At 52.4% G+C, this 12,399-nt stretch overlaps 2 protein-coding genes across 2 annotated transcripts in view; both read left to right on the top strand.

Moving 5' to 3' along the window:
* Positions 1-8,590, top strand: part of TOR3A (torsin family 3 member A) — a 12,961-nt gene extending 4,371 nt beyond the window's left edge. Inside the window, exons 4-6 of the mRNA XM_021716099.1 lie at positions 1,272-1,450; positions 7,151-7,275; positions 7,782-8,590. Of these exons, the coding sequence (XP_021571774.1) occupies positions 1,272-1,450; positions 7,151-7,275; positions 7,782-8,032 (555 nt within the window). The 3' untranslated portion in view covers positions 8,033-8,590. The remainder of the gene's footprint in view (positions 1-1,271; positions 1,451-7,150; positions 7,276-7,781) is intronic.
* A 1,094-nt stretch (positions 8,591-9,684) lies between these two features.
* LOC103267547 (zinc finger protein 639-like) lies at positions 9,685-11,227 on the top strand. The gene is given in 3 exon segments (XM_008065136.2): positions 9,685-9,706; positions 9,709-10,061; positions 10,064-11,227. Coding segments are annotated over 3 exon segments (1,452 nt in total). The 3' UTR covers positions 11,141-11,227.
* The last annotated feature ends 1,172 nt before the right edge of the window (positions 11,228-12,399 follow it).

Genomic DNA, 12,399 nt, shown 5'->3' with positions numbered 1-12,399 from the left:
ATTGTAGAGATGAGGTCTCGCTGCCCAGGTGGGTCTCGAACCCGCGGGCTCAGGCAAACCTCAGCCTCCCAAAGGCACGGGATTATAGGCTGAGCCACCGAGCCCGGCAATTTTTTTTTTTTAAAGGCCTATCATAAGTGATTTTCCATGTCTTCCCATATGGACTCACTATATGCCAGCAAGTGGATGGACAAAAAATTCCTTTGTTATTTTGCTATTTTGGGTTTTCTTCCAATTTAGACTTGTATTTAAAATACACCGGAAGATGACCAAACCCCCATTGCATCCTGATAGAGGTGACTGACTGTCTTTGACTTCTCATCTAATATTGGAACATGTTAACCCAGAAAGGTTCTGTGGGTCTTGAAGGACAACAGCCTGCCTGAGTCTCCTGGCGGTTTCAGGTGGCTTTGGAGGGCCAGGAAGGGCAAACTGGCCTGAACCCCAGCTGTCTTAAGGGTAGGTGGCCAGTCAGCTGGGCCTTCCTCAGAAGAACTCTGGCTTAGACCGTGGCAGAGCTTCTGTGGACCCCAGCTTCCCCACTGTGAGAACTGCCCTGTGTGTGCCCCCACACCTGCACACCCTCACACACACACTCAGTGATGGAGAGCTGAAGCAGCGTCCAGGAAGGCTAGGAGGGTGGACAGTGTGCGCCCCGGGGGTGGGGGCGACCTGGCTCTGATGATCTGCCCAGTTTGATGAATGCTGTTCAGCTGAGGTTTTGCTGTCTTGCCTGGGATGCGGAGCCCACCACGGCCCCTGGGGGGCCCCAAGTCGCAGGCTGACTGGGCCCCAGACAGGCCTTCCGCAGGCCTGCTCCCCTGAGATCCCAGCCCCGCCAGGGTGCCAGTGGGTGCTCTGCTCCTGGGAGTTCCGGGCAGGGAGCATGGCTCCTCAAGATACACGAGCCTCTCCACACCCCTCCGCCCTGACTCCCACCCTGTGGGACAGTCCTGGAGAGGAGAGAGCGGGGCTGGAGCTGGGGTCCGTGCCCAGGGGTGGAAGGGCTCCTCCGACTTCCACTCGTGCCTCCCAGTCCACTGACCTAGCTCCACCCCAGCTTCACCTGAGGCTTCCAGACCTCAGGGTACATGAGTCACCTGGGAAGCTTGTTCGATTCAGCATCCTACTCTGCCCCAGAGGTTTGGATCAGGTAGTGTGTGGGACAAAACGCAGCCCGCATCCACTGCAGATGCCTGGGGAAGCTGATCACAAGGGTGGAGAGTGGGGATGTGTGGCCAGCTCCCCAGCAGCTCCCCACTCCCCTGCAGGATCTGCTGACCAGCCAGATCTGGAAGACTAAGCAGCTTTGCCACCAGACCCTGTTCATCTTCGATGAGGCCGAGAAGCTGCACCTGGGGCTGCTGGAGGTGCTCGGACCACACCTGGAACCCCGGGCCCCAGAGGGCCATAGGGCCAGGCATCCAAGAACCATCTTTCTGTTTCTCAGGTGAGATCTGAGGAACAGTTGGGAGGGCTGGGTGACAGGCGTACATGCACTGGCGAGGAGGGCTTGTGGGGATAGATATGCACTGGCCAGGAGGGCTGCCACTTCTTCTAGCCACAGAGCCTTTCCTTGGGAAAAACCATAGCAAACTCTGGTACAGAAAACAAGCCGAAGCCTGATGTGATTCCACCCCAAAGCACTTCTGAGCAACTCTTACCCCTCCCAGCATAGGCTAAGGACCAGCTTGGAGTGGAGGCGCTGCCCTTCCTCCAGCCTGTGGTTCTTGGGCTCCCCTCAGTTCCCCAGAGTCCGAAGCTTCTTCGGGGAGGGACTGTGCACACTCTGAGATTCCTTCAAAGGAGCTTGTTTTCAAGTCTTCCCATGAGCTGGAAATCAAGTGCAACTCCCCGTGAAGACTCCCAAAGAAGTCCCGATTGGGGGATAGCCTGGTCTCCCACTGAGCCCAACACAGCCAGTTCCTTCAGCCTTCACATGCTGTTTCTTCTTCTTGGGAGAAAGTCACCTACTTGAAGCTCAGGTATCCCGTGTTGCGTGAAACCCTGGGGACACTGCACATGGGGTCCTGTCACTGAACCCTGGCACCACAGTTCTGTGCTTTTGTTGGCATGGCTTTAAAGGAAGCAAACTTAGAAATAACTTGTCCAGGCTGGGAACTATAATCCCAGCACTTTGGGAGGCCAAGGTGAGAGGATTGCCTGAGCCCATGGGTTCGAGACCAACCTGGGCAACTTGGCGAGATCTCATCTCTACAATAAGCAAAAAAAATTAGCTGGGTGTGGTAGCACATGCCTGTAGTTCCAGCTACTTGGAAGGCTGTGGCGGAAGGATCGCCTGAGTCCAACAGGTAGAGGCTGTGGTGGCCATGAGCGTGCCACTGCTCTCCAGCCTGGGCAACAGAGTAAGACTCCGACTCAAAAAAAAAAACTGATAATAACTTGTCCAGCTTCTTCTTATTGTGTGTGGAGGTGCCAGGTAGGGGAGCCCCGCACCAGTGAGGAGTCAGATTTGAGTTCCTATTGGCCCAACAGGAGGGCTTCCCGGCAGCCTCTGGCAGCATCAGTCAAGCCAAGCCAAGCGCTCCCCCACCCCACCCTGCCCTGGCTTGCAGGGGGATCTCCCAAGCTGTGAGGAGAGGGGTGTGTGCATGTCGGAGGCGTGGTGGGTTGCTGACTCTATCTAAACTGGGAGGGCATGGGAGGTGAGCAGATCTTGTTTCAAGGAGGATGGACAAGAAGAGAGGGCACGGGATTCACCTGTCACTGGGTAGGATTTCTGTAGGAAAGCCTGTGGAGACTTTGTGGTGTGGGGGGGCTCCCTTGTGATTTAAGAGAAAAGGAGCCCTCTCCTGGCATGTTCTGAGGGCCTGGAATCGGGAGGCGAGGACAGTGAACTCTTGATGTTCACTCTTATCCATGCTCCACACTGTCTGCCCCCGGAGACAGCCGGCGAGGCCTCCTGCCATCACAGCAGGTTAGGTGCAGCTCCTAAGGCAGACAAGACTGAAGAGGAGTCACCTGTGTCTCCACCCGTGGTCTCTGGGAGGCCAGCGGAGTCCAGGGACCCTCTGAACCCTGGAGGCAGAAGTGAGTCCTTCCCATGGGAAGGAGGGAAGCGGGTGGCTGCAGCTCAGGCCTCCCTCCCACTCCGCAGGGATCTCTCTCACTTTTGTGAATAGTCATCTTCGTCCCTGTGTCCCTCCTCCTCCCTGCCCCCACCCTGACCTTTCCCCCACTTGGGCCCATGGGCCTCAGATGGTCCCAGCCGCATCTCAGCTTAGGAAACCTTGTCTGGGCCACGATTGCCCGACGTGACCCGGCGACACTGCTGACTCCAGGCAAACTGCCTTCGTTCTGTTTTGGTAATCGGCCTGCCAGCATCCCCTCACCAGCCCTGCCCTTTACCCCCATGACCCAGACTCGGTGGACAGTCTGAGGCCACTTAGCCAGGGACAACTGGTCTGCCCCAGGGGAGGCGGGACCTGGGGGAAACCTGCCCTGTTAGGCTCGACTCCTTGAGCTCCAGGGAGGACACATACAGGACATGGAGGGCCACTTAGAGCTCCCAGCCCCACTCCCACCACCCGGACCTGAAATTGGTGCCTCTGCCCCCAGACCACACATTGGATGTTTCAGTCTCAACTTGGTTTCTACAGGCAGCTTCAGTTTATCCCCATTAGAAGCGAGGATTCTTAGTTTCGAAGAAAAGCACGATTCAAACTGCACACACCAGGCTAAGAACAGAGTTCAGCCCTTCTTGGGAGAAAGTCACCTAAACCTCCTGCTTGAATGAGTTGCCAGTGGCTTGGCTGGCCTGCCCGCTGGTGGTGTCTGATAGCAGGAAAGAGAGGAGGTGGCGGTGGGAGCAGGGAGTTTAGTGTGTGGTGCTCAGGGCCTGTCCCTCATCGGGACCGGAGGAATTGCGGGTCCCATGGCTGGTCACCAGGACAGTAACACTGACTCCCTTTGCCATGTCTACAAGGACAAAAGGCTTGGGGAGCGGGTCCCGTGGCAGGACAGGAGCACAGAACTTATTGGAGCCACTGCCCTTGTTGAAGCTGTAAAGTGAAATCAGTAAATGCCTGTTTTCTTTGTGCTGGCGCCAGTAAAAGGACAAAGAGCTTTGGAAAACTGAAAGAACTATACGAATAGAAATTACTCATGGAATCACAGGCCCGTGCCCCAGAGTGCCGTATTTGTTGGCTGCCTGTTGACGGATGGGAGGGTGCCTTAGACTGGTCCAGTCCTCTAGGTTTGCAAACCAGGAAACTAAGGCCCAAGAGACAGTGATCTCGTCTGTTAGTGCTTAAGGAAAGACTCAGCGGTGGAATTTATAACTAGGACCATGATCGGTAACAACCAGTTCCCAAGAGGCCTTTGTCCCCTTCCTTCGGGGGCTGGGGCTGGTCCAGAGAGGTGCCCTGGCCGGATGCAGTGGCTCACGCCTGTAATCCCAGCACTTTGGGAGGTTGAGGTGAGAGGACTGCCTGAGCCCGCAGGTTTGAGACCCGCCTGGGGAACTTGGCAAGACCTCATCTCAACCATAAATCAAAAAATTAGCCGGGCGTGGTGGTGCACACCTGTGGTTCCGACTACTTGTAAGGCTGAGGCAGAAGGATCGCCTGAGCCCAGGGATTCCCATGAGCATGCCACTGCACTCCAGCCTGGGCATCAGAGTGAGACTCCAACTCAAACAAAACAAAAACAAAAAGGCCAGGCTTAGCCTGTAATCCTAGCACTTTGGGAGGCCAAGGCCAGTGTACTGCCTGAGCCTGAGGGTTCGAGACCAGCCCAAGCAACTTGGCGAGACCTCGTCTCTACAATAAATAAAACATTAGCCTGATGTGGTAGCACGCGGCTGTAGTTCCAGCTACCTGGAAGGCTGAGGCAGAAAGACCACCAGAGCCCAGCAAGTCGATGCTAGGGTGGCCATGAGTGTACTACTGTACTCAAGCCTGGGTGACAGAGTGAGACTCCGACTCAAAAAAAAGAAAAAAGGTGTCCTCCCACCCCTTTAGCCCTCACAGTGACCAGGTCTGCAAGTGGCCTGGGAGGACGAAGGAGGGAATGCCTCTCACCCTCTGCTCCACTAGCTCCTCCAAGCCCTGGGGCCCCACAAGCCCCTTGATGCATCCAGGCCGCTCGAGCCTCATCCTCCCTCTGCAGCCAGAGGATCCTCGAGGAGCTGAGGATGAGGGGGGCTGGTGGGTTCCTGAGGACCCACCTGCAAGGGGAGAGGTCCTGGGTAAGATCTTGGTGGGCGAGTGAAGCCTGTGGCAGATGTGGAAGGAAAGGGACTTTGGCTTGTGGGATGAGACATGAGGCATTCAGAAAGGAGGCTGAGCTAGTGTGGAAGTGTGCAGGGATTCCTCATACTTAGTAAATACTGGGCACCTGCATGTGCTGAGCACAGTGCTAGGCACTGGGGCTATCACAGTAAATAGGCTAAGCTGCCTGCTCTCAAGACAGTCAGGTGGCTTTCTGGGTCAAAATAGGGAAGGCCCTGGAGTCCGTGCCCTGGAGCTGGTGAGTGAGCGCCACTGTTTCCCATGCCCTGGACACCTGCCGCTGCCAATGTCGACAGAGCCACCTGTGGGGAAGGCAGGACAGTCCCTGGGTGGTGGGGCTTTGCCTCAGCTGGTGCTAGCGGCTGCTCCCGTGTGTGCAGATGACCTGCCCGGCATCCTCCTATGGGACAGGGCTCAGGAAGCAGAAGTGTCATAAAGCAGCTTCTCTCTGTGCAGGATCAGGGTGGCCTTGAGCAAGAGGCGGCGACAGCTGGCCCTTGTTCCTGTGAGGGCCTCTGACTGGGAGCTAGGGCTCAGGGCGGGTACATCTTGGCTGTGGGAGGCACACTGGCCCTGCCTCCTGCAGTAAAGAGGCACGGGATAGGCCAGGCAACTCGGCGGTTCCCCCCTCCTGCTTGTTAGGGCAGGATGCCTGCCTACTCCAGCCTCTCCCCAGCAGAGGAGGCAGGCGGGAGAGAACGTGCGAAAAGAGCAAAGAAATGACTTTGTGCCCTGGCAGGTGTCATGGGACTTCAGAGCTCAGTGAGGAGAGCAGTGAAGACACTGGGTCCCCTCCTTAACTTGCTGTCTGCCTCGCCATCCATTGCCTCCCTCCCTCCCGTCTCTGGACCAGAGGAAAGGGGGGAAAGAGCATGGGGTGGAGCTGGCCCAGGTGGGAGGAGCCCCAGCTGGGGTGGGCAGAGGCCACACTCTGACTGCAGTCCTCCACTTCCATCCCAGCTTCCCTGCCATGGCTTCTGCATGAGTTCTCTCCCGTACCCCATTGCTCCGTCACATCACCAGCCCAAGCCCCTCTCTGAGCATCAGATCCACACTTCCTGTGGCTGATGGACCCACAGCTCCTAAAGAGAGCACAGGTGAGCAGAGCCACTCAGAACCAGCCGTTTGCCCCCTCCCTGCGCTGTACTCCACCTGCTGGGGCAGCAATGGCCCAAAGCACACACTGACAGTCATAGGGTCCTGTCTTGGTGCTGCACTCACTCTCCAACCTTGCTCCTCTCCTTCCCTCTCCAAGGCCTCACTGCCACCAGCACGGCTGCGTTGGGCTTTCTGCAACCATCCTGTGCCTCTTTAGTTTAGCCTCCGTGGCCCTGGAGTGACCTTCTTAGGGCATAAAGCTCATCAGGTCGCCCCAGCAGCCTCTCATCCCCAAGCTGAAGCAGTTCTCCTTGGTGCCCATACACTAAAATCCACGTATCCCCAAAGGCTGCCCCAGCCTGCCTCTCACCCTGTGCTCTGCCAGCTCCTCCAAGTTCCAGGAACCCACAACCCCCTGGTGCATCCAGGCTGCTCGAACCTCATCCACTGCAGCTGTAGCACGTGCCAGTGTTCTGGAATCGCATACATTAGCACGTGCCAGTGTTCTAGAATTGCATACACGAGTGCCCCTCTGATCACACAGTCAAGGGAAAGCACCCTGTGTTACCATTTGAGCTCCCCGCACCCAGCACAGTCTCATTGTCGAAAGGGAGCAAGAGAGGGTGGATGGGAGGCAAAGCTGGACAACATCTACTCTGGACACCTCTCGAGTAGTGAACAGGGTCTCCTGGGAGGAGGCCCAAGTCCCTCTGCCACCACTCCTCCAGACGTGGAGGGGTCAGGGAGCCCACTTAGAAGCTAAGTAGAACAAAATCTGCTCAAGCGCTTGCCTCTTTCAGTAACCTTGGGGGCAGTATCATCAACGAGGTGGTCCTGAAGCTGCTTAAGGCTGGATGGTCCCGGGAAGAAATTACGATGGAACAGCTGGAGCCCCACCTCCAGGCAGAGCTTGTGAAGACCACAGGTGAGTCACTGACTCCTAGTCATGCAGGAAGTGAGTCTCTGGTGAGAGCCACAGTCAAGGAACGCGTCTGTATGTAGGAAGAACATGTGTTATGATGCAGATTGGGCTCTTGGAACCACAGAGGACACGCCATAATCATAAATTCAGCCTTGGGGTGGGGCCAAGAAAGCCCCAGCTCCTTTTCTGAAAATGCTTTGAGCCTGGTTTGCACAGGCAAGGTTCTCTGAAGCCTGTGGACTCTGAGGAGGCGTCTCACTATGACAGCCTCCATGGCTCAGTCTCCAGCAGTTAGGATTTGCTCCGCCTTCTGTTTCTGCTCTCAGACAAAGCCACCCACTAGGCAGTAGAGCCCCTCTCCAAAGGAGCTGCTGCGGTTCTCATGCTGCAGAGCCCTCCTGGAGTTGCCTGTGGGGCCAAGCCTTGCCTAGGCTTTAGATGTGGGGACCCCTTCACCCAGCTGGGTTCAGCCCCAGGCCAGACTCCAGTAACTTTGGTCTTGATTTCAGACAGTGGCTTTGGCCACAGCCAGCTTGTGAAGAAAAACCTGATTGACTTGTTTGTCCCCTTCCTGCCACTGGAATACCGTCATGTGAGGCTGTGTGCGCGCGATGCTTTTCTGAGCCAGGGGCTCCTGCACACAGAGGCGGTGCTGGATGAAATCGCCAGGATGATGGTGTACGTCCCCAAGGAGGAGCAGCTCTTCTCCTCCCAGGGCTGCAAGTCTGTTTCCCAGAGAATCAACTACTTCCTGCCTTGAAGACTCGTGGAAGATGCCTTTCTTCCATGTACAGGACCCTGGGACTGTAAGAGTGCCACTTGGGACCCTGAGGGGTGAGAGGGCCAGGTTGGCATCCCATACCACCATACAACTGGTGTGTGAGGGGAAGGCATCACGCAAGAGCCACTTCTTAAAATCACTTGGTGTCTTAAAGACCATGTTCCAAAACGTGAGCCGGGTGGTTGGGGAAGTCGTGCGGGAGGTCAGCATATCCCAGGTCTTCTTTGCAGGGGCCAGGACTTGCAGCTTCAGAGGGAAGAATGCAGTTCTGTGATCTGGGTCCACCCAGGCCTGCGGGCCAGGTGGGCTGCCCTCCGAGGGGTCACTTGCAGAGGAATACCACAGCTTCTGTTGTGATGTCAGCAGAGAGTTGTGCTCAGGTGGAGGGAAAAGTGCACAGAGATATTTTTAAAATCAGGTCAGTGTAGGCTACGGTTTATTCTACAGATGGAAAAAAAATCTTTTTTTCCTTTTTAGAATTAAGGGGCTTGATATGAGTGTCATTTGTAAAGATTAAAATTTTGTATTTTTCTAAAATCCTTGGCCTACTTTCTTGTGGAGCCCCAGTAATTGTGCTCACTTAGCAAGAATTCCAAGGCCAGGTAATCCTGCCAGGGACCAGCAAACAGGCAGTGCCGGCCCCACGCTGATAGGTGTGCAGCAGCCTGTCAGTTCACTACAGCGGGCTCTGGGACCACAGCTGAGCCAGCCACGCCACACACTGCTAAAGAGTGGAGTAGCCCTTTGCTCTTCTACATGAAAATACTTCCTTTTCACAGCTGTGCAAACAGCAGGCATCTTAGAGAAAGGCACAACACAGTGCCTCTGAGCATAGTGCTCATGATGTGCACAGTGGCTCATGCCTATAATCCCAGCAATTTGGGAGGCTGAGGCAGAAGGACTGCTTGAACCCAGAAGTTCAAGACCAGCCTGGGCAACTTAGCAAGACCTCGTCTCTACAAAAGAAAAAAAAAAAATAGCTGGGCATGGTGGCACACACTTGTAGTCCCAACTACTCAGGAGGCTGAGGTGGAAGGATCGCCTGAGCCCAGGAGGTCAAGGCTGCGGTGAGCCATGGTTGTGTCACTGTACTCCAGCCTGGATAACAGAGAGAGAGAGCTCAACTAAAAACAAAACAGAAAAAGGGAATGTTCTCTTTAAGTCTCAGTGTCCGACATTCTTTTCAACACTAGCCAGCCATGTTTGGTGTCACAGGATCTGAACCTCCCACCTTGGCAACCAAGGCAAGCAGCAGAGCACGGTGGTTCTGAACACAGTCTCTGGAGCCAGACCACCTTCATGTCCACCTCATAGAGATGTTAGGAGGATCAAATGAGTTCATATTTATAAAGTACTCAGGACACAGAGCTTCAGATGTGAGGGAAAAAGGAACCCAAACAAAAAAATATTTTCTCGGCCTCCCTCCCGGCGGGCCCCCGCGGTGCGCCGCGCAGGCGTGGAGCGAGGCGGAGAGCGCGGCCGTGGAGCCAGGCCTGGGGCCTGGGGCCTGGGCCTTCGGCCGCCGCCGCCACGGGCCCCGGGAGACCGGCCTTTTTTTACCACCTGTGGAAGCGTCCCCATAATTCATTCTTATGACTCCAGTAATAAGAATTATACCAAATTGAAAAGATATGAATGAGTATCCTAAAAAAAGAAAAAGACTTTACACCCTTCTCGTTATTCAGACTCCTCTGGAATAAGCAGAATTGCAGATGAATTCATTGGAATTTTTTCTGATCATTGTTATAGTGTCTGTTCTATGAGACAGCCAGACTTAAAATATTTTGACAACAAAGACGATTCTGATACCGAGACATCAAATGACTTACCAAAATTTACCGATGGAATCAAGGCCAGGAACAGAAATCAGAACTATCTGGTTCCCAGTCCTGTACTTAGAATTCTAGACCACACAGCCTTTTCTGCAGAAAAGTCTGCTGATACTGAAATCTGTGATGAAGAGTGTGACTCACCTGAATCAGTCAACCAGCAAACTCAAGAGGACTCTTGAGTCCTATAGAAGTTCACGCTGCTGAAGATGTTCCGATTGCTGTAGAAGTACATGCGATTTCTGAAGATCATGATATAGAGACAGAAAACAATTCCTCTGAGAGTATCCAAGACCAAATTGATGAAGAACCACCAGCTAAACTCTGTAAAATTCTTGACAAGAGCCAAGCTTTGAATGTGGCTGCCCAGCAGAAATGGCCTTTGCTGAGAGCTAATAGCAGTGGCCTCTATAAATGTGAACTTTGTGAGTTCAACAGCAAATATTTTTCTGACTTAAAGCAGCGTATGATCCTGAAGCATAAACGTACTGACTCAAATGTGTATCGAGTATGCAAGGAAAGTTTCTCTACCAACATGCTTCTGATAGAACATGCCAAACTACATGAAGAGGATCCTTACATTTGTAAATACTGTGATTATAAGACTGTAATTTTTGAGAACCTCAGCCAGCACATTGCAGACACCCATTTTAGTGATCACCTCTATTGGTGTGAGCAGTGTGATGTACAGTTCTCCTCAAGCAGTGAACTGTACCTGCATTTCCAGGAGCACAGCTGTGATGAACAGTACTTGTGTCAGTTCTGTGAACATGAAACCAATGATCCAGAAGACTTGCATAGCCACGTAGTAAATGAACATGCATGTAAACTAATAGAGTTAAGTGATAAGTATAACAATGGAGAACACGGACAGTACAGCCTCTTAAGCAAAATTACTTTTGACAAATGTAAAAACTTTTTTGCATGTCAAGTATGTGGCTTTCGGAGTAGACTTCATACAAATGTTAACAGGCATGTTGCTATCGAACATACGAAAATCTTTCCTCACGTTTGTGATGACTGTGGGAAAGGCTTTTCAAGTATGCTAGAATATTTCAAGCATTTAAATTCACATTTATCCGAAGGAATTTACTTATGTCAATATTGCGAATATTCAACAGGACAGATTGAAGATCTTAAAATTCATCTTGATTTCAAGCATTCAGCTGACTTGCCTCATAAGTGTAGTGACTGCTTGATGAGGTTTGGAAATGAAAGGGAATTAATAAGCCACCTTCCAGTTCATGAGACAACTTGATTATTCTTTTTAACTTACAGAATGCTGATGTAAAATAATGAATTCAACCTTTTTTGGAGATGTTAAAATAGATGGTTGTAAACACAACTTACGAAAGTTAAAAAAAAAAAATTCTCTACACACACGATAGGTGTGGGTTTCCCACATGAAGCAATACTCCAGTTTTTTGTGGACACCAACTGGGTGCCTTTCAGTTCAAGTCAGATATTACCTGGAGATATTGCAGACCCCAGAGGCTAAGGGCCCAGTCCCACAAGACTGCCCCCCACCTCAGATGCTGGAGTAGTGAGTCACCAGGTTACCCACGCTTCTGTCCGGCTTGGCTACATCAGGGGCTCTCCTCAGGTTCTATAGTCTGCACAGAAGCCAGGGAAACACTTCGTTACAGGCCTACTATAAAGGCTACAACTCTGGAACAGCCAAATGGAAGAGATGCACAGAGTGCCACTCTCCTAGCATCAGAAGTCCCTCACTCAGGGTTTTCATGGAGGTTTAATTACACAGGCACAACTGATTAAATCACTGGAAGTCCACCTGTAGCCTCTCCCTCTCTTCAGTCAGAAAGAGGGTGGGAAGCTCCAACCGTCTAATCACCTGGTTGCTTCCACTAGCAACCAGCCTCTTGTCCTCCAAGAGTGCCCTACTTAGCACAGACTCAGACTCGCTTGGCAGGGGATTGTGAATATCAACAGATGCTCCTTTCACCCGTCCCTCAGGAAGTTCTGAGAGTTTTAGAAACTGTCAGGAACATGAGAAACCAAATATATATTTCTTATATCACAATATCATGAGGTGTTTGAGAATAAGAAAAATATAAACAATAAAACTGCAGTTAAATTTTTTGCTCAAAGTCACAAAACTAGTCAGTGGAGGGGTGGGGGTTTGGCCCCAGGCAGTCTGGCTCCAGCTGCTACAGATTAACGACTTCCTTGCTTCTCAACTGACCTCAGCAAGTGCATCTCAGGTGTGGAAAATGCTAAAAGCACAGACACTCTAGGATTTATGATGGGGTTACATCCCAGGAAACCCATCAGAAGCTGAAAATACCCTAAGTCGAAAATGCCCCAAACACCTAACCTACTGATGCCACAGTTTAGCCTCACCTACCTTCAATGTGCTAGGAACGCTTACCTTAGTCTACAGCTGGGCAAAACAGCTAAACACAACGCCTGTATTATAATCAAGTTTTGAATTTCTCTTGTCCTTTTTTGAACTGTACTGAATGAAACAATGCCTGTTTGAGTACTTAAAGTTCAGTT

The sequence above is a fragment of the Carlito syrichta genome, unplaced genomic scaffold (assembly GCF_000164805.1).
Source record: "Carlito syrichta isolate Samal-C Ts95f unplaced genomic scaffold, Tarsius_syrichta-2.0.1 Scaffold308161, whole genome shotgun sequence".
Taxonomy (NCBI): domain Eukaryota; kingdom Metazoa; phylum Chordata; class Mammalia; order Primates; family Tarsiidae; genus Carlito; species Carlito syrichta.
Note: the sequence above shows the minus strand (reverse complement) of the source record. Positions and strands in the feature narration are given on the sequence as shown.